This window comes from Anomaloglossus baeobatrachus, chromosome 3, assembly GCF_048569485.1.
Source record: "Anomaloglossus baeobatrachus isolate aAnoBae1 chromosome 3, aAnoBae1.hap1, whole genome shotgun sequence".
Lineage (NCBI taxonomy): Eukaryota > Metazoa > Chordata > Amphibia > Anura > Aromobatidae > Anomaloglossus > Anomaloglossus baeobatrachus.
The window spans coordinates 101,514,564-101,541,841 of NC_134355.1; the positions used below are offsets into that span (position 1 = coordinate 101,514,564).

The 27,278-nt window shown below is 44.5% G+C and overlaps 1 protein-coding gene across 3 annotated transcripts in view; it reads left to right on the plus strand.

The window, feature by feature from the left end:
* Positions 1–27,278, plus strand: part of USP34 (ubiquitin specific peptidase 34) — a 386,361-nt gene that overhangs the window by 36,351 nt on the left and 322,732 nt on the right. For all 3 annotated transcript variants that reach the window (XM_075339351.1, XM_075339349.1, XM_075339350.1), the window contains exons 2-3: positions 17,730–17,817; positions 21,410–21,848. In XM_075339351.1, coding sequence (XP_075195466.1) covers positions 17,730–17,817; positions 21,410–21,848 — 527 coding nt within the window. The remainder of the gene's footprint in view (positions 1–17,729; positions 17,818–21,409; positions 21,849–27,278) is intronic.

Here is a 27,278-nt window from a genome sequence, read left to right on the forward strand (position 1 = left end):
TGTACCCTATGGACGAGCTCTAATTTCGTCAATGCTGTCCTTCTGCCTCTGTTTACGTTCGTTCTGTAACTAATCTGTCATTTGATGAATTCTATTTCTCTGCCTTTGAACAGAATAGAGTACCGCAGGTGTGAACAGGGGTTAACCCCTTCAGCCCCCGGGCACTTTCCGTTTTTGCGTTTTTGTTTTTTGCTCCCCTTCTTCTGAGAGGCGTAACATTTTTATTTTTCCATCAATCTTGCCATATGAGGGCTTGTTTTTTGCGGGACGAGTTGTACTTTTAAATGAAACCATAAGTTTTACCATATAGTGTACTGGAAAACGGCAAAAAAATTCCAAGTGCGGAAAAATTGCAAAAAAAGTGTGATCGTACAATAGTTTTTGAGATATTTTATTCACTGTGTTCACTATATGGTAAAACTGAGGTATCTATGTGATGCCTCAGGTCGGTGCGAGTTTGTAGACACCAAACATGTATAGGTTTACTTGTATCTAAGGGGTTAAAAAAAATTCACAAGTTTGTCCAATAAAAGTGGCGCACGTTTTGCGCCATTTTCCGAAACACGTAGCGTTCTTATTTTTAAGGATCCATGGCTCAGTGATGGCTTATTTTTTGCGTCTCGAGCTGACGTTTATAATGGTACCATTTTTGCGCAGATGCTACGTTTTGATCGCCTGTTATTGCATTTTGCGTAAAACTTGCGGCGACCAAAAAACGTAATTTTGGCGTTTGGAATTTTTTTGCGACTACGCCGTTTACCAATCAGATTAATTGATTTTATATTTTGATAGATCGGGCATTTCTGAACGCGGCGATACCAAATATGTGTATATTTATTTATTTTTTTAACCCTTTAATTTTCAATGGGGGGAAAGGGGGGTGATTTGAACTTTTAGGTTTTTTGGTTTTTTTTTTATTTTTAAAACTTTTTTTTTTTACTTTTTTTTTTTATTTTACTAGTCCCCCTAGGGGGCTATAGCGATCAGCAATCCGATCGCTATCTGCTGATCACAGCTTTACCGCTGTAATCAGCAGATTCAGTCACTTTGGTTTTCCCTCTGCTCTCGGCCGAGGGAAAATGAAAGTGAAACTTCGTAGCTGCAGGCGTCATCACATGACCCTGTGCTACGATGGCAACCACCGATAGTCACGTGATAACACACGTGACTTCCGGTGGGGGCGGCGGTGAGTAACAAACATGGCCGCGCGCATTTAAATCTTGCTGCCAGACTTTGGCAGCAAGATTTAAGGGGTTAATGGCCGCGGGTGGAAGCGATTCCACCCGCGGCTAGCAGGCACACATGTCAGCTGTTGAAAACAGCTGATATGTGTGCCGATCCACGCCGCCTGCCCACGGCAGGGGGCGGGGCTTAACGGGACACGATCCTGGACGGATAGATCCGTCCAAGGTCGTGAAGGGGTTAAAGGGAACCCTGTCTCCAGCTTTGGCGACTATAAGCTGCGGCCAGCACTAATGAGCCCTTTATATACAGCATTCTAGAATACTGTATATAAATGTCCATGCCGCTCTATGTAATATATAAAAACACTTTTATTATACTCGCCTAGGGGGCTGTTCGGTCCGATGGATGTCTCTGCTCTCTGGTCATCTTCCTTCTTTGCAGGACCATGTGCATGACTTGTCCTACGTCATTCACTCAGGCCGGCATTGCAGTCCTACGCAGGCAAACTGTGATATGCCATACTGAAGGTAGATGAAAGTATTGTAGTGCGCATGCGCAGGCAGTCTTTGACCTTTCCTCGCGCCTGCGCATTACAGTACTTTGATCTGCCATCAGCAGGGCACATCAAAGTCCACCTGTGCAGGGCCATGGCTCTTGGGGCTCGTTCAGATGACCAAATAAATCGGATTTTTTATCACACATTGATCCATGTTATTCGATGAGGGAGTGCAGGTCACTTTTTTTTTTTTTCTCTTTCACCGACAGAATCTGCAATAAATATCAAATATCACATAGCAGCATGGTGTGACTTGACGCAAATCTGATGAGTAACCTTTTCAAGTCTACATTTGTGAGAAAAAAATTGTTTGCCACAGTACGGCATGTGACTTTTACTGATGCATTGGAATTCTTAATGGTTAACAGCTGTTACTCTAAAAATTTGCATTGTACACAAATGACAAGTGAGAATGAAATTGTCCCACTTTTCTGGATGAAAATCGAACTGATTTTTTTTTCCCCTCCTACTGTTGTGGGAACCCACCCCCCAGGCTGCACTCGCACAACCCTGTGTTGAGGTCTGTGATGCATGCACCGGCTGCCGGTCTCCTGACCCGAGCATGACTGCCTTATTGGCTTATAGGAGTCTGCTGAGTTTTGATCAGGAGTGTGCACTCAGCTCGTGACATAAGGATGTGTGAATCCAGCCATAATCGGGACCCCCTCCCTTTCTAGAAGGACATATCACACACTGCTTTTCCTTACAATCAAGTCTTTTAGGTTCTTCCGTCTGAAGCACTAAAAAATGGGTTTGAGGCAAGAGGAGTCACTTTGTCCTCAGCCTCATATCTGTCCCTGCGGTGTCTGTTGTCTTTTGCGGGACCCAATTCTTATTGTCGTATTGTGACGTGCAATTGCAATCTATCAAGATTGCAATGATCACAAGTGTTTTCCACTGTATTGGATTTTCTGTAACTGTTTGCAAGTCACACATTACTTATTTGCCATAGACTTTAATGCAAGTCAGATAAAATGGCAACTTACATGTAACTTATCTGCAATTTGGCCTTTTTTTCTTGCAAAAAAAAAGTGTAGCTTTAAAATGGTTTGAGAATTGTTGTTGCATGTGGACAATATAGCTCTAGTCTTAGGAAAATGTTTCTCTGCCTTAATCCTTGTCTTGTACCATGAAAAAAAAAAAATCACTAGTGGGACTAATTTGCCTGGGGTCACATTGACCACACGGTACCAGATAAGGAATAAATAAATATATCATAAATCACACAGGATTCTGTGAATCGTACATTTTTGGGATGTTTTCCCCCCCTCTGTTCAGTCAAACCATCGTGTGTGTGTGTGTGTGTGTGTGTGTATACTCTTCAAGGGAACCTGTCATCAGAAATTTGGCTTTCAACCTAAATGTTTCCCCCTCTGCAGCTCCTGGGCTGCATTCTAGTAAGGTTTCTATACTTTTTGTGCCCCCTTTTAAACCAAAATAAATTCTTTATAAAGTTGTACCTTTTTGGTATGAAAATCTTGTAAATTCTCCATGGGGGCGAGCTCTCTGGTGTCCGTTGCTGTCCCTTACGCTGTCCCCCATGCTCCAAATCATCACTCAGGATGCCGCCCACTGCGCCCGAGGTCCCGTGCACGCCAGGACATCTGGTGACGTGGTCGCAGGCACGAGAGTATGGGCGGCGCTGTGATTGCATCGCAAGTGCCCGCCCATACTCTCTTGGCCACGCTCTCCCCTCTGTATGTCGTTCAGATCCTCCGCTTTTCCTGTGCTGTGCTGCTCCGCCCCTCCCATCTATTTCCTGCTGCAGGGTACGATGGGAAGGAGGTGACTTCTGGTCATTTGGCCGGCGCAGAACGCTGGAGGAAGAGGGGAAGGTGCGGTCACGAGGTTATGGGCGGCACTTGCTGATGACACTCACAGCACCGCCCATTACCTCGTGCCTGCGCAAAACGTCACCAGCGGTCACACATACACGCAGTGCACAATCCCGCTACAGTCGCACAGTGCATGCGCGGGACCTCGGGCGCCCAGGGGCGGCGTCCTGAGGTTTGAAATTCAGCGTTCGGGGGCGGCGTAAATCGGCAGGCCGCCCCCATGGATAATTTACGAAATTTACATACGAAAAGATACAACTTTATAAAGTGTTTATTTTGGTATAAAAGGGGCCAGAAAAACTAGAGGAACCTTCCTAGAATGCAGCCCAGGAGCTGCAGAGGGGGAAACATTTAGGTTTATAGCTAAATTTCTGATGACAGGTTCCCTTTAAGGCAATGATGGTGAGCCTTTCAGAGACCAAGTGCCCAAAATGCAACTCAAAACCCAATTATTTATTGCAAAATGCCAACAGTGCAATTTAACCTCAATAGCAAAACTTTAAAAGCTTTTGGCATACTTTTGAACAATTAATGTTTTTTTTTTTGCTGGTGCATGCATGCTGATAACTTGTCTAACCTTGGCTCGTACGTTGCAAGTTTCAGAGCAACACATGCAGCACTGTTAGTTGGTTTCTGATATCAGATTTTATGTAATTCAAAGCCAAATACAGCCTTATCCTGGTTATCGATGGCCCCATCCTGGCCTCACACTGGGTATAGATGGCCCCACTGGTACATATGATTCCCCATCACGCAGCACAAAGTAAAAAAGCCCTAAAACTATTATAGTAATTTTCTCTCCACTCCCACTGTGTCCTCCTCCGATGCTGTCATGCAGAAACCGAATTTCAGCTTGTAAGCGGCGCAGCACATGATGTCACTGTGATGCGCGCCCTCTTACGCCGCCGTCACCTGCCGGCATATTTGCTGCTCCACATGCCGTGGGATTATAGGTATGGGGAGCAGCGAATAATTGTTCTCTTTAATAGCGATACCTACCGGCCACTGCAGGAAGCCAGCTGCTGGGCGGTCACATGTGCTGCTATTAAAGAACATGAATAGTCACTGCTCCCCTCGCCCATAATCCTGTCTACCTCTCAGTACTGGCTTCAGTATAAAGAGGTTGGTGGGATTCTGGGCGTCGGCAGCAGTGAATGTTCATATCCTTAATTGGTGGGCACGTTGCAGTGTCTTTGGTCTAGGAGAGTGAGTGTCGGAGTGAGGGGTAATGTCTTCTCTGACACTACTTTGAACTGCTAGCGTGATCTGTCATCCGATAATTTTTCTTGCTCCCATATACTTGAATGTATGATTGTGATCCGATTAATGGCCTCAAATCCTGTGCTTACTGTCATTCTTTTGTGCCTGCTGACACTCTGTCAAGAAAAAACTTGGCTATGTGCATACCATGATTAACATTGGTTCGCGTGGAATCCGATCTTTTGTCGGATCGCTCTCTAACTGAAAATATGGTCATGTGAGCTGAGCCTAACATTTTTAAAGTACATTCACACATTCATATGTAATGTCTGAGAGCTGTCAAATGTTTATTATTTTTTATTACTAACAATCTGACCCTTAAGGCCCCGTCACACACAGATAAATCTTTGGCAGATCTGTGGTTGCAGTGAAATCATGGACATATTGTTCCATTTGTACACAGCCACAAACCTGGCACTGATTGTCCACAATTTCACTACAACCACAGATCTGCCGCAGATTTATCTGTGTGTAAAGTGGCCTTTAGGCTAGGGTAACAAGGAACCAAAAAAGGGGATTCAATTAGACTAATCACGTTCTGATCAGTTTGATCTTATTGATTTTCCCGGATCTGGAGACGATTGGAAAGAAAATCTCTATCTTCTCTAATCGGTCGGTGTATGAAAATTGGAGCACACTTGGCAGTCATCTGAGTGTGGTCCAATTTATTTATTTTTTGTCTTTCTTTATGGACCCATTGACTTGCATGGCAAAGTGTGATCCAGTTTACAGATGCAAATGATGCATTGCTTCGATTCTTTCCATAGACAGTCTGTCTGAAGAAATAATCAGACGACTGCACGGCCTCATAAAATAACATTGGTCCGAGTGTTATCCCATGTTTGTCAGATTGCACTTGGACCGAGAATACAGTGGTGTGAGTCCAACCTCAGTGTTGCTTGTCCATTCACAATCTGTGAAAATCATGGATCTGAAAAAGCCCCTCAGCATGCCCTATACAGATGTGATGAGGATTAGAATAGGTCGCGCTCCATGGGTCTACATGCTGGACGATAATAAAAATCAGCAGCATGCTGACTCTCCCATGGGTGTCTTCACATAAATCATTTTTCAGTGTGTTCTCCAAAAACTGCATGGGGGGTAAAAACATTTAAATAGTTTTTAAGGGTATGTGCCCTCGATCCGGACATGCTGCGCCCTGGACGCAGCATGTCCTCTCCTGTAGGGCTGCGAGTGCTGTCCACAGGAGCCCACAGCTGCCTGTGCCCATGATCATGGTTCAGACAGCTGTGGATATTCTCTCTGTTGTCCCTGCGGACAACACTTGCATCTATGCAGCAATAAATTAACATGTTGTGGCTTGGAAAGCCGCACCGCAGGTCAGTTTATGCTGCAGGGAAAAACAAGCACAGCAGACATGGGATTTCTAGAAATCCCATCCATGGTGCTTGTACTGTACAACTCAGCCGTTTGGACACAGTGAAAACACACTGTGTCCAAAATGCTGTGAACCCTGATCGTGGGCACGCAGCCTTTGCGTTTGATGTGGGGTTTATTTATTTATTTTTTTTTGCTGTACGTATAAGGCCTTGTGCGCACTAGGCATTTTTGCTGCGTTTTTAGCGGCGTTTTTTACCGCGTTTTTGTGCTGAAAACGCAGTGACATTGCTTCCCCAGCAATGTCTATGGGTTTTCATAAGTGCTGTCCGCACACAGCGTTTTTTTGTAGCTGCGTTTTTGTGGTGACCACAAAAATGCAGCATGTCAATTAGTTCTGCGTTTTTCACTGCGTTTTTCACCCATTGAGTTCAATGAGATGTTCAACAACGCAATGAAAAACGCATATAGCCGCGTTTCTATGACCAAAAACGCAGCTATAAACGCAATGGGTGGGCAGTAAAGTGACGTGTACAGGAAGAGGATTCCTTCTGTTGGTAAACACAGAAGCGTGAATCCTCCCGGTACCGTCACCGCTGCGTACACCTCCCGTCCTGTGCATGTCAGCTCCGTGCGGCGCCATTTCTGGGCGGGAGGTGGAGGCAGCGGCAAAAACAAAAGTGAACAGTAGAAAAAAAAAATGTCATATATACTCACCTGTCTGCAGGGTCCCGGTGCCATGCCCGCTCCCAGCCCCTGTCTCGGTACCGCCGCTCTGGCTGTGTGCAGTCTCCCCGGGGCAGGACCTTGCTTGCAGGACCTGGCGGTGGATCACCTGATGCAGTCACCTGACGCATCAGCTGATCGTAGTCTCGCCGGCTTTTTCGCGCCCGGCCGGCTATCAGCTGATCCTGCCGTTAGGGGACTTCATCAGCTGATTACCGGCAGCTCCTGCAGCGATCGGACAGGATCAGACTCCTGTCCAATCGATCGCTGCAGGAGATGCCGGTAATCAGCACAGCACATAAGTGAGTATTATTTTTTTTTTTTGCACCGATGCATCAGCTGATTGTATAATCGGCTTTTATACAATCAGCTGATGTGTGATGTGATTCACGTAGTTTAACCTGACACATCATCTGATCGCTTTGCCTTCCAGCAAACCGATCAGATGATATTGGATCCGGATTGGACGGCGCGGGACTCTGACCCAGGATTACTGCGGAGGGGGGTTCTTTATTTGAATAAAGATGGAGTCACTAATTGTGTTGTGTTTTATTTCTAATAAAAATATTTTTCTGTGTGTTGTGTTTTTTTTTTTTTATATCATTACTAGAAATTCATGGTGGCCATGTCTAAAATTGGCGTGACACCATGAATTTCGGGCTTAGGGCTAGCTGATAATATACAGCTAGCCCTAACTCCATTATTACCCAGCTAGCCACCCGGCATCAGGGCAGCTGGAAGAGTTGGATACAGCGCCAGAAGATGGCTCTTCTATGAAAGCGCCATTTTCTGGGGTGGCTGCGGACTGCAATTCGCAGTGGGGGTGCCCAGAAAGCTTGGGCACCCTGCACTGTGGATTCCAATCCCCAGCTGCCTAGTTGTACCCGGATGGACTCAAAAATTAGGCGAAGCTCACGTCATTTTTTTTTTAAAATTATTTCATGAAATTCATGAAATAATTAAAAAAAAAAAAAAAAAAAAAAAGGGCTTCTCTATATTTTTGGTTCCCAGCCGGGTACAAATGGGCAGCTGGGGGTTGGGGGCAGCCCGTACCTGCCTGCTGTACCCGGCTAGCATACAAAAATATGGCGAAGCCCATGTCATTTTTTTTTTTCTTTTTGGGCAAAAAACTGCATACAGTCCTGGATGGAGGATGCTGAGCCTTGTAGTTCTGCAGCTGCTGTCTGCTCTCCTGCATACACTAGTGAATGGAGGATGCTGAGCCTTGTAGTTCTGCAGCTGCTGTCTGCTCTCCTGCATACACTAGTGAATGGAGGATGCTGAGCCTTGTAGTTCTGCAGCTGCTGTCTGCTCCTGCATACACTAGTTCTGCAGCTGTCTGCTCTCCTGCATACAATGAACATTTTGAAGAAGGAAATGACATCCGACCTTTTTTTTTTTTCATCAACAATCTTTAATGGCATTGTGCACTGATTAAAAACGCAGTGAGCAAAAACGCAGCAAAAAACGCACCAAATCGCGGCAAAAACGCATGCGTTTTTGTCGCGTTTTTTAGCCGCGGGTGCGTTTTTTGAGACAAAAACGCACATAAACGCAGCGTGAAAAAAACGCCTAGTGCGCACATACCCTTAAAATGTATTCAGAAATCACAATAACAAAAAATCATTCATGCCATGTGTTTTAAAAATGGTTTTTGATGCAGTTTTTATGCCGATTAATGTGAATGCACCATTATTGGCACCAAGTATAGTTTGGCTCACTTTTGCAAAGACATAAACAGAATGCCATGTTGACACCTGACAAAGAATCAATGCACTCACATATCAACACACTCCTTGTTTGCAGGAGCTTTTTCTGGCTCTTGGATGTGATTGATCAGTCTGTAGGACGTGTACATTAACATGCGACACATTAAATCTATGATGTGCAGCATATATACAGCTGTGGAGGAGCCACACATGTGACCGCACCCATGGACTTTTCAGGGTGAAAATAAGATAAAACTATCCCCAGCACAAGTGCTCGTCCTTGCCTCGCTGTAGACTCGCCCCTGTTGTTAAGTCCTTTTTATCCTTCATGGAAGCGCACAGTGGCAGCTGCAAGCCGCGCCATAAATCAGCAGCAAACTGTTGTACAGTGGGAATCAATCACTCGCCCCTGTCTCGTGGCATGTTAATGGGGCCTCACATGTCTCCTGAAACAACTCTTTTCATCAAATGGCGATTTTTGTGCTCAGGACGAGGTAAACCCAGCGCGCAGGCTCAATAATGTCCCTGAAGAATTGGAGGATCTTTATCCACAATTCTCTTGTTTTCAGGCCAGGCTTTAAAGTGGTTTATCCGTGATTTATTTCTACAGCAATTGCATGACCTGGCCATTATCTCTATATAGGTATCAATGTTTTCTGACATATAGCCCCATCAAACTCAATTCAGAAGTGAAATGGTCCCTAGGAAATAGATTTTTAAAATTTCATTGGAAAACTTAACTTGATTCTAAACGTTTAGGTCTTCTAACCTGCAACCATGACGTTTGAAAATGATGCTGACGCAAAGTGGACATGTGGGTATTAGTAGTGATGATGAGCGAGTGTGCTCGCACTGCTCGTTACTCGCGTCGGGGTGCTCCAATGAGACTCGAGTACCGAGTCTAATGGAAGTCGGCACTGTGGGTTGTTCAGCCAGATTTATCTAAAGTTCAGATCTGAACCCGGACTTGACCTGAACCCCATTGGAAGTCACTGATTGGGCAGTTCAAGTCTCCGCCCACATAGAGCCAGCTATATACAGATCACTTACAGGGGAGGGAGAGTGGGTTTTTTCCTTTTTATTAATTTTTTTTGGGGTGCACACTACATCCCATAACACTGTTGTTACCCTCAGTTCGAGCTGTTGAAACACTGCATGTAGCTTGCACGTGACCGAGCATTGAGCATACCCGAGCACAGCGATGCTCACGCGAGTGGTTTGCATATGTAAAGCACCCAAACTATGAACTTGACCACTGATTTATTTATTTTTTTTGTAAGCGCATGTTTGGTACGAACAACGAACTTTACTGTTTGGGTCTGCTCATCTCTAGTAATGAGCAGTGGCGAGCACTATTTGACTGAATGGGACCCAGTTCTTGTGCAGGGACCCTCTTCTGTCTGTGATACAAGTATAAAATTAAAGGGAACCTGTCAGGGGCAATATTTACCCAGAACCACGAACGGTGCATATTAGTAATCCCTGCCTGTCAGTCCCTGTATACACTAGCATAGATAAAGAGATCTTTAGAAAAAGCATTTCTAAAGCTCTTTTATCTTATGCTAATGAGCGAGGGGACTAGTCCCAAGGGCGTTATATCCCCCGACTGGCCACCCTCTTAGCGTGTTAGCACGCCCACAGGGGTGACTAATATGTTATTCAATGCAGCATCTCCAGTGGTGCCGTGCGTACCGGTGTTCGCTATGACCGCGCTTCTGAATGCGTTGCATTTCCAGTCATGTGCAGTAGACTTCTCTGAAGCCAGGACGCGTACACCTGGCTTCATACTGCGCAAGACCGGAAGTACCCAGCATTCCGAAAAGCGGGCACAGCGAACACAGGTACGCACGGCACCGCTGGTGACGCTGCATTGAATAGCAGGGGCGTACTAAGAGGGCGGCTAATCAGGGAATAGAACGCCCTTGGGACTAGTCCCTGCGCTCATTAGAATACGATAAAAGATCTTTAGAAATACTTTTTCTAAAGATCTCTTTATGCTAGTGTATACAGGGAGGGTTAGGCAGGGATTAGCAATATGCAAACTGAACATGAAACATAGTAACAAAAAGGAGACAGTTGCACTCTGTAGTGCTAAATTATGTAAGATGTGTAACAATGAATATAGGATTATAGACATGCGTTACTGCTATGAAAGACATGTAAATATTGAGATACTTAGCAGACAAAAATGGCCATCAGTCTTTCTTAGGCTATGTGCGCACGTTGCGTACTGGCCCTGCAGAAATTTCTGCAGCGATTTGAACAGCACAGGTGCGCTTCAAATCGCTTGAGAAAGAGTCCGTAATGAAAAAAAAAAAAGCCGATTCCATGCGCTCTGCCTGCAGCCCCACCCATAGACAGAGCGGGGGCTGCAGGCAAAGCGCAGGAAAGAAGTGACATGTCACTTCTTAGAACGCGCGCTTTGGGCAACAGCCGAAGCGCTGCGCTCTAAGACGCCACGTGCGCACGGCCCCTGCATAATCTTCATAGATTATGCTGCGGACGCAGGACGCATGCAGTTACGTTGCGGTGCAAATCGCAGCGTAACTGCATGTAAATACGCAACGTGCGCACATAGGCTACATGCGCACGCTGCTTTTTTTTCCTGCTTTTTTGCAGTTTTGTTGTCAGAACTTTCTGACATTTGACTTCCTAGCAAAGTCTATGAGAAGTCAGATTTGTCATGCGCACGTTGCAGTTTATTTGTCAGCGTTTTATTTGTCAAAGGTTTGTGACAAATAAAATGCAGCATGTTCATTCTTCCTGCGTTTTTGTCAACATTTGTCACAAAAACGCAGGGTGTGAAAAACTCACCAAAAACGCACCGCAAACGCACCTAAAATTACATGCGTTTTTTGTGACATTTCCAGGCTCTCTGACAAGGTGCAGGTTTGGCTGCATTTTGGCTGCAGTTTTGGCTGCAGTTTGTGAACACAAAAAGATGCAGCGTGCGCATGTAGCCTGAGCCTAAGGCTACATGCGCACGCTGCTTTTTTTGCTGCTTTTTTGGCTGCAGTTTTGTCAGCAGAACTTTCTGACATCTGACTTCCCAGCAAAGTCTATGAGAAGTCAGATTTGTCATGCGCACATTGCAGTTTATTTGTCAGCGTTTTTTTTGTCAAAAGTTTGTGACAAAAAAAATGCAGCATGTTCATTCTTCCTGCGTTTTTGTCAACATTTGTCACCCATTGAAATCAATGAGGGCATCAAAAACGCAGGAAAAATGCATGCTAATCAAAAGTGGTGCATTTTACCTGCCTTTTACCTGCGTTTTTGCTAGCAAAAACGCAGGTGATTTGTCAGGAAGTGAGGTCAGGCAAGTGGTCCCGTCCCGTCCTCCATGTGTTCCCCGAAGTACCGCTGTCCCCAGGGGAGATGATGTGAAGGACGGGACTATCAGCAGCGGCAGCGAGAGGGGGATGGACATTGGTAGCTGAAAACATTGATTTTTCCTTCTCGCTGCCGCCGCCGCTGCTGATAGTCCTGTCCTCCACGTGTTCCCCGAAGTACCACTGTCCCCAGCGTGCACGCACAGGGGAGATGATGTGGAGGACGGGACGATCAGCAGCGGCGGCAGCGAGAGGGAAAAATCAATGTTTTCAGCTGCCAACGTCCATCCCCCTCTCGCTGCCACCGCCGCTGATAGTCCCGTCCTCCACGTGTTCCCCGAAGTACCGCTGCCCCCAGCGTGCACGCACAGGGGAGATGATGGACCCCTCTCACTGCCACCGCCGCTGAAAGTCCCGTCCTCCACGCTCCTGCCGGCTCCACGCTCCTGCCAGCTCCACGCTGTAGCGCGATCAGCTGAGCTGTCACTGAGGTTACTCGCGGCCACCGCTGGATTCAGCGGTGGCCGCGGGTAACCTCGGTGACAGCTCAGCTGATCGCGCGGCTGTCTTCATTAGCTGCATGGAGGTGACCGGAGCGGCTGTGTCTGCTGCTTCTCCGGACACCTCCATGCAGCAGAGCTGGATGCGACGCTGGAGCATCCTGGATTACGCCGGACATGGAGGGCTTTGTCGGGGGTCAATAAATTGGTAATGAGGGAATTTGTTTGTGTTTTTTATTTCTAATAAAGGATTTTTTCGGGCGTATGTGTGTTTATTTACTGTAATTTACAGATTAATCATGGAAGGTATCTCATAGACGCCTGACATGATTAATCTAGGACTTATTGGCAGCTATGGGCTGCCAATAACTCCTTATTACCCCGATTTGCCAACGCACCAGGGCAAATCGGGAAGAGCCGGGTACAGTCCCAGAACTGTCGCATCTAATGTATGCGGCAATTCTGGGCGGCTGCTGGCTGATATTGTTAGGCTGGGGGGCTCCCCATAACGTGGGGCTCCCCATCCTGAGAATACCAGCCTTCAGCCGTATGGCTTTATCTGGCTGGCATTAAAATTGGGGGGGACCGCACGCCAGTTTTTTTTAATTATTTATATATTTCTAATTTTTTTTTTTTTTCAATTCAACAAGCTTTATTGGCTTGTTTGAACTGAAAAATACATGAAACAATTGTTGACAAAACTGCAGCCAAAAACGCAGCAAAAAAGCAGCAAAAATGCACCAAAAAAGCACCTACATTTTTTGTGACATTTCCAGGCTCTCTCTGACAAGGTGCAGTTTTGGCTGCAGTTTTGGCTGCAGTTTGTGAACACGAAAAAGAAGCAGCGTGCGCATGTAGCCTTAGATTACTGGGTTGTGCCTTCTGATTGAGCACTCTTGCTCTTCAAGGGAACCTGTCACCAGTTTTTTCAGTATTGAACCAAAAATATCACCTCCTGCAGCTCCTGGGCTCATTCTATGAAGGTGCACTTTGTTCCCTGACTCCCCTTGCAGACCCCAGAAATACCTTTAGGCTATGTACGCACGCTACATTTTTGGCCGCGTTTTTGCGCGTTTTCAAAGTGCAGTTTGGTCTCAAAACTGCATGAATTTCCTTCCCCAGCAAAGTCAATGAGATTTTATTTTTGCTATCTGCACATTGCAGGTTTTTTTTGGCTGTATCATTTTAGTGACCATAAAGATGCAGCATGTCAATTCTTTTTGCGTTTTTCACTGTGTTTTTCACCCATTGAATGCATTGGACAAAAAAGCAGCCAAAAAATGCATGCATTTGTTTGATGCATTTTTCCTGTGGGTGCGTTTTTGTGCGTTTTTTTTTTTGGGGCCAAAAACGCTGCATCTTTGTGGTCAGATTAAAACGCAGCGTGCGCACATAGCCTTATAAAATCTGCTGCCACGTATGCAATTGACCTGTTCTGGTCGGATGGGCATGCTCTTTTTCGGCTCCTATCCCCCCTCCTGACGCTTTTTGTCATCCTTTGATAATTGACGCGTTATCAACCCCTTAGCTGAAGAAAATTGCATGCCTGAGCAGTCATTATTGGGTCATGCAGGAGCACTTCGCTCTGCCCCATTGCGGGCAGAGCCAAAGACATAGGGGTGCTTGCGCGAGCCAGTGAGCTCTCTCATAATCTCGCGTCAGCACAGGGAGCTCACGGGTTCGCGCAAGTGCCCCTATGTTTTTGGCTTTGCCCACAATGGGGCAGAGCGAAGTGCGCCTGCATGACCCAGGAGTGACTGCTCAGGCATGCAATTTTCTTCAGCTAAGGGCAGGGCTGTGGAGACTGAGTCGGAGCTCATTTTGGTGGAGTTGGTATAAAATGGACCTTCTCATACTCCTAAAATATATAATAAATTGGGTGCAGTAGTTGAATGCAGAATGTGCTGAATATTTTTTTCAAAGGAATTTGGGAAAGTTATGAAATGTTCTATAAATGGCTGTTCTATTCCTGATCTAAGGCTACATTCACACACAGCGTTTTTGCTGCGTTTTTTTGAGGATACGTTTGTCAGCTGTAAAAGCAGAACAGCTTTTTAAAAAAACGCATCACCTGAAAGGTTTTTGAGCTCATAAATAATGCTTTCAATAGCAAAAGCAGATTAGAAAAACACCACACAAACTGACATGCTCATTCTTTGTGAGGATCTGTTTTGAGCCCAAAAACGGATCCTCACAAAACGCTGTGTCTGAATGTCCTATCTTAAAACACATTGCCTTTGCTGGGATGCCCAGAGTCACTGCATTTCACTGAATTATTTTTCCATCAATGTTCAATGTTTGTGACAACAAAGAAATTGTTACCAAGACACTGGCAGTAAAAGATACTAAAGCTCATCACACCAGCCAGTTTCTCCAGGCCTTAGTGGAAACTGTTCTGCAAGATTACGAACTCAAAAAAGAACAGGTTCCTGCTATTGTAATGGACAATGCTTCAAACATAAGTACAATTAAACTGATGAATGAGAGTAATGAACAACAGCTAGAATAAAATGTAGGATTCAGTATGTTTGAGATGGAGCCACAGCGCTGTTCATGTAACTGATGAACAAACAGATATTACAACAGAAGAACAGCAAAATGATACTTTAGAATTAATCTAGTTGACGCTGCTTCAAAACACTTTCATATTCATCACATGCGCGGTGTTGTGCACACGCTGCAGCTGGCAATAAGAGATAGTCTGCAAGAGGGACATGCTGGAAATCTGATTGGAAAAGTGAGGAAATTGGTTATTGCCGCCAGAACCCCTAAAATTAATTCAATCTTGAAGAGGCATGTTGGGAAAGGGGCAATTGTTGATCAAGCCTCTCGGTGGGGCAGAACTTATTTAATGATTGAGCGATTGCTTGAATTAAAATCGTTTCTTATAGATATGATGAACCCTCAGGTAACCCTAAATGAAGATCAATGGACACAGGTGGCTGAATTGAAGGAATTGCTTAATCACCCATTTACCGTGACTAAAAAATTACAAGCTGAGGATTTAACTCCTGGCATTTTCATAAGGGAGTGGAAGAACTTGCTATTTTGCCTGTCCCAAAGAGGAGGTTTAATCGCAGATGGCATATCTGCTTTAATGAAACGGAGCGAGACATAACTCTTGGAAAATAAAATTCTTCTGGCAGCTGTTTATGTGGACCAAAGTCATTGTATACTGCTTGATGATCATCAGCTTACTAAAGTAAAAGAAGCTCTGACTGAGGTAGCAGTTAGGGTGAGTGGCTACAGGACTGCCATGCGTAAGAGGATTTGGGGCCTGACAGTGCTACTGCTGCCATATCATATAATAAAAAGATTTCGCTCCATCTCCTATAGCAGCAGATTGACCAGATTTGAGTAAAATTTTTCACTTGCTCTCAAAGAAATAGAAAAATTCAACCATTCATCAAAACTGACTGTGCATGAGGCAATTCCTTTATACCCAGAAATTGTTGCTCTTGTGGTTATGGCTTTGCCTCCAACCCAAGTTAGTGTAGAGAGGTGGTTTTCTAGCCTTAAAAGTATTAGGTCAGATTTGAGGTCATCTATGAAGGAGGATCTGATGGAAGCAATTCTATTTCTTACAACAAATTCATACACTGCACAAATGTTATTTGCTATGTTTTTGTTGAAAACTGTTATTTGTCACTTACATAGTTTATTACATAGTGTTATATATATTTATATAAACACTATGTAAGTGGCAAAAAACAGTTTTCAACAAAAACATACTAAATAACATTTAGTGTATTGCTTATATTTAAGTGAAAAATGTATTGTAGTGCAATGTGAACATCAGACATTTAATCATTTTTATGATACAATAATCAAGATATTTAGAACATAAAATATATTTATTGGAATACAACTTTAGAACACAAACTATAATAAATTATAAATATGTAATACAATGTTATATATACACATTCACAAGATATATATGTAATCTATATTACATATTGTATTACATATTTACAATTTATTACAGTTTTTTGTGTTCTAAAGTTGTATTCCAATAAATATATTTTATGTTCTACCTAAATATCATTATTCACATTGCACTACAATAAACTTTTCACTTAACTATAAGCAATATATGTCGGAGTCGGTGCAAGGGAAATTGAGGAGTCGGAGTCGAAGGTTTGGCTTACCGACTCCACAGCCCTGGTAAGCGATGATGACGGAGGCGTCACACGTCAATCATCAAAGTAGGATGGAAAACAGTGGCAGGAGGGGGGGAGGAGCCGATAAAGAGCACGCCCATTCAACCAGAACAGGTCATTTGCATACGTGACGGCAGATTTTATAAAGTTATTTCTGGAGTCTGCAAGAGGAGTCGGGGAACAAAGTGTACCTTCATAGAATGCAGCCCAGGAGCTGCAGGAGGTGACATTTTTGGTTCAATATTAAAAAAAAAACCAAACAACTGGTGACAGGTTCCCTTTCAGCCTTAGGTGATTTTAATTCTCCATTTGCCGGTTCCTGTCCGCCCATAAATTGTAGGTTTTTTAACCCAAACATAGGCATTAGTTTCATAGGGACCCAACATAAAGTGGTCGCCTTGCCGCTGGCTGTTGGGCTCACATAAAACTGGCCTTTTTTGTGTGCGACGTGTCTCAATTTTAAATGGTTTTCATAGCCGTAACGCATGTCTGTATTCCCAGATTCATTGTTAAACGTATCCTAGCGCTGCAGATTGCAACTGTCTCCTTGAACTTGCTATCAGGATTAAGAGCACAAAAGTTTTTGGGGAAATTTCAAATTTTTCTACTTTTTTCTTTTTTTTTTAAATCAAACTTTAAATATGTTTTGTGTTTACTTTTTAAAATAGCAACCTAAATTTACCACTAACATAAAGTACAATGTGTCATGAAAAAAGTCTAAATGACTGATCTATGTTGAAGAATTGCTGAGTTATTTCCAAGCAATGCGATACAAGTCAGGATAGTCAGACCCCTGCAGTGGGACGGGGTTGAGGAACATAGTCCAGGCTGCTTTTGGTTTACTGCAGTCTGGGTAAATTCACTGCTGTTTGCTCTTCATTTCCTCCAGGTGCTCCAAAAACATACTGAAAGGTTAATTGGCTTCCTATGCATGTATCTGATATAGGTACAAAAGATTAACCCCATAGGGGGACAGGGACATGTGTGAATGGTGACCATCTCTGCACGAGGCTGTGGTTCGGCACTGTATAAACCAATGGAAAATACATTAGTAATCGCTCCACGCTTTAGCCTCGCACTATTATTTATACTTCATTTTACTAACGTTTTCTTTTTTTTATATTGTAGTATCTGACTCTGATGGCAACGATGAGTTACACCTCAGAAAAGAGCATGCTCTCAAGATATTTGCTTACATTAATTCCTGGACACAGAGGTAAACAGTGTGTTATTCTTTAGCACAGCTGGCTATATACAATGCAAATCTGACCTGTTCTTTATAGATTTGCTGTTCACATACAGTATTGTATTGTCTCGTGTGTGTATATGTGTGTGTGTGTGTGTGTGTGTGTGTGTGTGTGTGTGTGTATATTGTGTGTGGGTATGTATATTGTGTGTGTGTGTGTGTGTGTGTGTGTGTATATATAGATATATATAGATATATATATATATATATATCTATCTATCTATCTATCTATATCTCTATCTATCTATCTATCTAACATACATACATACATGCATGCATGCATGCATGCATGCATGCATACATACATACATACATACAGCTCTGGCAAAAATTAAGAGACCACTGCAAAATTCAGTTTTTCTGATTTTTCTCTTTATAGGTATATTTTTTTTGAGTAAAATGTAAAATTTTCTTTTATTCTATAAACTACTGACATGTCTCCGAATTTCCAAGCAATACATTTTGTATTTTCTGAAAATGAGAAATGGACAAAATAACAAAACAAATGCATTGCTTTCAGACCTCAAATAATGCAAAGAAAATAAGTTCATAATCATTTAGATTTTAGAAAAAAATAGTAATGTTTTAACTCAGAAAGAGTTCAGAAATCAATATTTTGTGGAATAACCATGATTTTTAATCAGTTTTCATGCGTCTTGGCATGCTTTACACCAGTCTTTCACACTGCTTTTGGGTAACCTTATGCCACTCCTGGCAGAAAAGTGTAAGCAGTTGTTCTTTGTTTGATGGCTTGTGACTATCCATCTTCCTCTTGATTACATTCCAGAGGTTTTCAATGGGGTTCAGGTCTGGAGAGTTGGCCTGGCCATGGGCCATGACAGGGTTTTAATGTGGTGGTCCTTCATCCACACATTGATCTACCTGTGTGGCATGTTGCATTGCCCTGCTGGAAAAACCAGTCCTCAGAGTTGGAGAACATTGCCTGAGCAGAAGGAAGCAACTGTTTTTCCAGGATAACCTTGTATGCAGCTTGAGTCATACGTCTTTCGCAAAGTTTAATTCAACCAATTCCAGACTTGCTGAAGTATCCCCAGATCCTCCACCAAATGTCACAGTGGGTGCAAGACACTGTGGCTTGTACGCGTCTCCATCTAACCATTAGATGACCAGGTGTTTGGCAAAGTGGAAAATTAGACTCATCAGAGATTACCTTACTCTAGTCCTCTATGGTCCAATTGGGCAGATTAAACTTTGTGAAGGATGTATAAATCGAGCCACATACAAGGTTGTCCTGGAAAAACAGTTTCTTCCTTCTGCTCAGGCAATGTTCCCCAACTCTGAGGACTGTTTTTTTCCTGCAGGACAATGTGCCATGCCACACAGCTAGGTCAATCAATGTGTGGATGAAGGACCACCACATCAAGACCCTGTCATGGCCAGCCCAATCTCCAGACCTGAACCCCATTGAAAACCTCTGGAATGTAATCAAGAGGAAGACTGATAGTTACAAGCCATCTAACAAAGAACTACTACTTAAATTTTTGCACCAGGAGAGACGTAAGTTCACCCAAAAGCAGTGTGAAAGACTGGTGGAAAGCAGCCAAGACGCATGAAAGCCGGGATTACAAATCATGGTTATTCCACAAAATATTGATTTCTGAATCTTCCTGAGTTAAAACATTAGTATTGTTGTTTCTAAATGATTATGAACTTGTTTTCTTTGCATTATTTGAGGGCTGAAAGCACTGTGCATTGTTTTCTTATTTCGACCATTTCTCATTTTCAGAAAATAAATACAAAATATATTGCTTGGAAATTCGGTGACATGTTGTTAGTTTATAGAATAATAGAACAATTTACATTTTACTCAAAAATATACCTATAAAGAGAAAAATTAGAAAAACTGACAATTTTGCAGTGGTCTCTTAATTTTTGCCAGAGCTATATATGTATATATACACACAATCTCCTTTCGGTGTGTTACCAGTATAGAATTGTGGGATGATTACTGGTCTGCAGTGAGTTTCCCAGTGTACAGTTGTGTTTTATGCATGGTGTTCTCCAAAATATGTGGGTTATTTGCCTTAAATATAAAGTTTATTCATTGTATGAGCTTTGTGCTACGCTGTAAGAGCTGTTAAAGGGAACCTGTCGGGTAATTTGTGTTCTAACCTAGTAGCAGTGTGATGTGAGCTAGTAACCCCTTCCTACCCATCCCTGTGTTGTAATATTGTGTAATGTGAATGTATAAAAATGTTTTATTACTTATGTATACCCTATGTAAATGCGCAGGGGCTCTAGCCCCATGGGCATTGCATCGCCCTGTGGGCATTTGCATGTTTCCCGTGGTATCATGCCCCTGTGGGCATGATACCATGGATTACATAAGCGACGTCCTCGCTCCTTGAGATCCCGCGCGTGCACACTTACCAGTCCTGCAGACTTGTTATCTGGGCGCTTGTCGTCTTCAGACGCGCACTACGCATGCTCAGGAGACTCCTTTGTTTCCGATCATTCGCAGTGCGTGTCTGAAGACGAGAAGCAAGCATCGGCTGACAAACAAGGCTGCGGGAATGGTAAGTGCGCACGCGCGGGATCTCAAGGAGTGAGGACGTTGCTCATGTAAATCTATGGTATCGCGCCCACAGAAGTGTGATACCACAGAAAACGTGCAAACGCTCTCAGGGCAATGTGACGCCACTGCACATTTACATAGGGTACACATAAGTAATAAAATATATTTTTATACATGCACATTACACACTATTACAACACAGGGATGGGTAGGAAGGGGTTACTAGCACACATCACACTGCTACTAGGTTAGAACACATAAATTACCTGACATGTTCCCTTTAAAGGTGTGTTTTTTTTTTTTAACTAGGATACTGGTGACCTATCTTTGATATGTCCTCAATATCAGGTCGGGGGGCTCCAACATTCCCACCAATAAGCTGTTCTGCTCACCATCAGCAACTGGATGTAAGCTGTGTATGGGTTGGGACAAAATCAGTGTCACACTGTTTTGTGGCTGCATCCGTTCTGTCCACAGCTCGTCACTGTGCGCTCCGGAGTGGAGGACGGCTGATCGATGGGGCTGCCAGGTGTCTGCCCCCAAAGACAGGATCCTAGAAATGGAAAACTCTTTAAAGGAATTCTGTCAGAATGGTTTTACATATGGAAGGAGTGGTATGCCCTCAATACAAATGCTGCCTTTTTATATAGATCCCATGAGGCAGACATGAGATATCTACCTTAGAAGACTAATGTACCATAGAAATATAGCGTAGAAGCCATATGCAAATCAGACTGGACGTGCACTGGGGGTGTGTCATTGCCCTTGGACGGCTTCTTCTGATATTGACACGCCCCCAGTGCACGTCCAGCCTGATTTGCATATGGCTTCTATGCTAGATTTCTCATGATTGGCACATTGGATCACTTCCAAATAATGTAGCTTTCCCTCCATGGAAGCGGGGACAGGCTCCCTTATATGTGAGTGAGTTGTGCGTGATCAGAACAGAATATCACTGTGTAGAATAAGAACCTTGATTTGGATTCACATTGATTTTTTTTTTTCTCCTTTCCTTTTTGTTTTCAGACAGTGTCTGTGCTGCTTTAAGGAGTATAAACATTTGGAGATCTTTAACCAAGTGGTATGTGCCCTTATTAACTTGGTGATCAGCCAAGTCCAAGCCCTGCGGGACCAGCTTTTGAAAATTTGCACTACTAGCCCTGATACAAACTGGCAGGATGAGGCTAACCCATCCGAGGAGCTGCTGAATGTGGAGAAGGAGCCTCAGGAGGAGGAGGGCGAGGGGCAAGACAGGCCATCGCCACCATGTAAAGCCCCTGAGAAGCCATCAGAATCTGCAAGGACTTGTAACCTGACGGAAGAGGACTCACTGAAAAGCACTGACCCGTTTAGTTTATGGAGTACTGACGAAAAAGAGAAACTGTTGTTGTGTGTGGCAAAAATCTTTCAAATCCAATTTCCTCTGTATACAGCATACAAGCATAACACCCATCCCACAATAGAGGTAGGTGTCCTGATCGGGGTGTGTAATGCTGCCTGGTATCTCACTGTTACTGGTAGACAAGCTCGAATGCTTCAAAGAATTATCGTACACTTTCCTGCACTGACACTTCGTAATATGCGAACACCAAAAGTGTATTCTTCTAACTGCGACCATGGCGATCGCGTGGATATAAGGACCCCTTTATAAGAGCTATTCTGCATGATGTGTCTATAGAGGCTGGACTATGGACGTGCTCAAAAACTGTTATAGGTTAACCTCAGTTAGGGCAGTTTTACAGTCGTGTTTTTTTTTTTTTTTATTTTTATATTTAGGGTGATTGTTCTGTGCACTATTGATGATATATGGTTGTAGATGTGCCACCAAAAGTGCATGTAGTAGAAAACAAATCTCTTGAAACGCATGGGTTTGCTAGCTTGTATACAGGAAAACTGTGTATGTAACGGAGGCCAGTGCAGCTTGCAATGGTTTTTTATGCCGTCTTTGCAGGGGCTCCCTCATAGCACATTTTACAAATCATTACGAGATGATCAAATCAATTCACAGGACCTTAAGCCAGTACTCCGCAACCGCCGGACGGGAGCCCTGCGAGCCGCCTCCTATAATGCTGGTGTCTGCGGCTCTTCTTTTCATTAGTTGGCCTGGAGCAACGTCGTTGCTGCGTCGCGGATCAGTTATAAATTAATTTTTATTAAATGCCCTTAGTAGCATAAAATCCATATTGTTCAAAATCAGCACATGAGTACACTAATGGTCAGTATGCCAGGTATGTTCAATATGTCAGTTTATTACTGCCCTCTAGTTATTCACACAAGAAAAGTAATCGACTAGCTGCAAGTTGTTATAAATGAAAGCGGTTGTCCACTACTTATCTATGTATGGTTACTCCTTAGGATAGGTCATGAATATCAGATCGGTAAGGTGCAACACCCTGCACCTCCACCAATCGGCTGTTCCTGGAGGCAGACAGATGCGGGCAGTTGTGGAGCAGCTCCGTCATTTGTAAAGGGTGCTTTACACGCTGCGACATCTCTAGCGATCTCGTTAGTGATGTGACACGCCAGATCGCAGATGTGATCTGCCGAGATCGCACATGTGACCGGCGCTATAAAAACGACCTATGCGCTATCTCGGCAGATCACATCTGCGATTTGGCGTGTCACATCGCTAACGAGATCTCTAGCGATGTCGCAGCGTGTAAAGCACCCTTAAGTGTGTGCGCTGGGTACTGCACAGTCTCCCTGCTTAGCATGAATGGGAGTGGATCTGCAGTAGCCGCTGCGGCCAACGAACCAATGTGCTGTACCGCGCCCTAACTGATCACATCAGCCGCTGCTAACATCAGGGACAGCTGAACGGTGGAGGTGCCGGGTGTCACCCCCTCAATCTAATATAGATGACCCTTCTTAGGGATAGGCCATTACTATAAAAGTAGTGGATATCCCAGTTATTCTTTATACAAAAGTATAGATGGTAAAGTTTCAAATGTAGTGACTTATAGTATAAATCTATTGGCCTTTTAGAAAGGCATCACATTAATAGGGCAATAACATTTAAACCCAAAAACATTAGATGTGAATGTTTACAGAGCTGATGATCCGACTAAAAAAAGTGGACTGTAGCTACAGGGCTAGTTGCAAACAGGTAAGAGCTCTGAGCACTGGCTAAATATGACCATTATTTATTGTACACAGGCCAGGATAATGACATGAAACCTATGAAAGTTGGAATAAGGGTATGTGCCCAAGATCAGGACTCGCTGCTTTCAGAATGCAGTGAGTTTTGACCGGGAAGGGGGCGTGCGTCTCCTCCGCAAAAGACCGCAGCTGTCAGTACCCACGATCAGGGTTCCATGTGCTGCGGTCTCCTGCTTGTGTTCTCCCTACGGAGGACAGAGGGAATTCTGCAGCAAACAATTGACATGCTGTGGTCTGGAAAGACGCTCCGCAGGTCAGGGTTTTCTGCGGAAAAAACAAGCACAGTGGGCACAGGATTGCTAGAAATCCAGACACTATGCTTGTACTGTACAGTGCAGCGGTTTGCACGCAGCTCACGTATGCTGCTTCCAAACCGCTGCAAATACTGATCTTAAGCATGCACACTAAGGCTATGTGTCCACTAGAAAAGTGATTTTTCTCAAGAAAATTTCTTGAGAAACTTCTGGGAGTTGAAGATTTCCGCACCTGCGGAAAAATCCGCGGGAAAAACGCATGCGGTTTTGCCGCGAATTTTCCGCGGATTTACCGAAGATTGGTCCCTGCGGTTTTGCAATAAATAATATAGATAATCGATAGACAGATAATGGATAGAGGGAAAGATGGATAGATGAATAGATAGATGAGAAAGACCTATATAATGTCCCACCTCCCTGCATTTTCTAAGCTGGCGCCCTTTAGTGACTTTCATGCGGCTCTAAAGGGTGCCTAGCCTTGTATTTAGCCATAAATTAAATAAATTTAAAAAAAAAAAAACGACGTGAGGTCCCCCCATCTTTTGTAGCCAGCTAGGGTAAAGCAGACTGCTGCAGCCTGCAAACCACAGCTGGCAGCTTCACATTGGCTGGTAATCCAAAACAGAGGGCACCCCACGCTGTTATTTTACATTAAATAAATAATTTAAAACAAAAAACGTGGGGTCCCCCCCAAATTGCATCACCAGCCGAGGTAAAGTGGACAGCTGTGGTCTGGTATTCTCAGACTAGGGAGGTCCACTGTTATTGGACACTCCCCAGCTCAAAAATAGCAGGCCGCAGCCACCCCAGAAGTGGTGCATCCATTAGACGTGCCAATCCTGGCGCTTCGCCCCAACTCATCCCGTTGCCCTGGTGCGTTGGCAAACTAGGTAATGTATGGGGTTGATGCCAGATGTGTAATGTCACCTGGCATCAAGCCCTGGGGTTGGTGAGGTCAGGCGTCTATCAGATACCCGACATCACCAACCCAGTCAGTAAGAAATAAAAAATAGACAACAAAAAAAGTTTTATTTTGAAAAAACACTCCCCAAAACATTCCCTCTTTCACCAATTTATTGAAAAGAACAATTCCACGTCCGGCGTAATCCAATAAGGGGGGGGGGAGGGTCCCACGGCGATCCATACCATAGTCGCTGTCCCAGTCAATGAAGAACAGAATGTTCCCCATTGGCTGGGAGAGCAATGCAGTGACCTGAGCTAACCTCAATAGCCCAGGTCACTGCAGGGGATGCCGAGCGCTGCTGCCAGGAGGATAGATGAGATCATTACCTGCTGTGATCATCTCCTGTACTGCTGACGTCAGCGCTGTCACTGCCTGTCAGAAGTATCGCGAGAGCCCGTGACGTCACCGCTAGTGACAGTCTCGGGCCGCTCGCGAGACGGGCATAGACAGCAGTGACCGCGCTGACGTCAGGAGGCAGGAGATCGTCACAGCAGGTAATGATCTCACCTCCTGACAGCAGCGATTGTCATCCCCGCGACTGCCAGCACTGCAGGGTGTCAGTGTCTGCCTGCGCTGCTGCGTGACAAGCTGCTGACACTGCGGGCAGTCACTAACACACTGCAGGGCTGGCAGCGGCGGGGCTGGAGCGGGACACAGACTGCACGGGCACCTGGAGGTCACACGGAAACGCTTCTGTGCGGCGTCCAGGGAGTGTGACGTGTGTGTTTACTCTGCTCCGCTTCCTTTTCCTGGCATAATGACATCGCTTCCTGCAAAACCGCAGGCAGCGATGAGCATTACCGCAGGTAAATCGCGGCTATACCGGGGGTATACCGCACATCATTTGCTACCTGCGGTATACCCCCGGAATTTCGCGATTACATTAGTGAATGGAGTGAAATTCCGGGGGTATACCGCAGCTACCTGCGGAAAATAATGGACATGCTCATTTTCTCAAGAAATTTTCTCAAGAAGTTCTTCTCAAGGAAGTTTCTTGAGAAAAATCCGCAGCGTGCGCACAGCTATTTTTTTTTCACATAGGATTTGCTGGGAAATGTCTGCACAAAGATTGCAGACATTTCTCAATAAATTTCCGCGGCAAATCCGCGGGTAAAACGCACTAGTGCGCACATAGCCTAATAGTTAAAGGGAATCTGATCATTGAGGCTGGTACCTCTATCTTTGTGTCCTGTCTGTCCTCTTCTTCTTCTTTTTTTTTTTTTTTTTTTTTCTTTTTTTGCCCTGAAAAAAGCACTTGGGCTTATTGTCGGGTAGATCTTATTTTTGGGGAAACACAGTTGGGGTAAGTTTACCCCCCCAAAAAAGCAGGCCCCCCCACCCTTTTCAGGAGATTTTATACCAGACCCTGGGCGTCTACGTCGCTCCCAGCAGAATGCTGCACGCTCTCCTCCCCTGCTTCTGGCCGATGACCACATACTCACACGCATCAAATTGTACACACACATATCACATCTGGCGATATGCATTGCTTTTGGCCAGCAGGGGAAGATGGGACACATGGAGGACTTGGCGGTGGAACACCTCCATACGTTCCACCACAGGTCCTCTACGTTTCACTGCGTCCCAGGATTATCCACCAGCCAGAAGCAATTGGTATTGCTGGATGTGGTTTGTGTGTCCAATCTGAAGTGTCATTGTGTGTGTGTGCGCGATCAGATGTTTGTGTGAGATCGGATGTGTGTGGGTGTGCGTTCCACAGCGTCCTGTTCTGCGTCTGGTGACTGATTGCGGGGTCTGTCTTTCTCTCTTTGGGTGTTTCGGCTTTCTATAATGAAGCGTCCTGCAGCATTCTTTAAAGGGAACCTGTCAGGTGTAATATGCAGCCAGAACCATGAGCCGCTCTGGGTGCATATTGCTAATCCCTGCCTAACCGTCCCTGTATACACTACCATAGATAAAGAGATCTTTAGAAAAAGTATTTCTAAAGATCTTTTACTGTATGCTAATGAGCGAGGGCATTAGTTCTCCTGGCTAGTCGTCCCCATTAGCATGTTAGTGCGCCCCTGTGGGTGTGCTAACATACTAATGAATACGCAGGGTCACAGGATGATCTCACCTCTCCGCTGCCCTACGCTGGATTTCAGCTCAGTGCGCATGACCCCAGAGGTTCGGTCATGCGCACTACTTCAGTTTGAAGCCAGGACGCCTACACCCGGCTTCATAGTGCGCATGACCCAAACTCTGGGGTCACGCGCACTGAGCCAAAATCCCCCGTTGGACGTGATGACTGCGGAGAGGTGAGATCATCCTGTGAGGCTGCTGCGTATTCATTAGCATGATAGCACGGCCACAGGGACGTACTAACATGCTAATAGGGGTGACTGGCTGGGGAACTAACGCCCAGGGGGCTACTGCCTTCGCTCATTAGCATACGGTAAAAGATCTTTAGAAATACTTTTTCTAAAGATCCCTTTATCTATGCTAGTGTATACAGGGACGGTTAGGCAGGGATTAGCAATATGCACCCAGGACTGCTCGTGCTTCTGGGTGCATATTA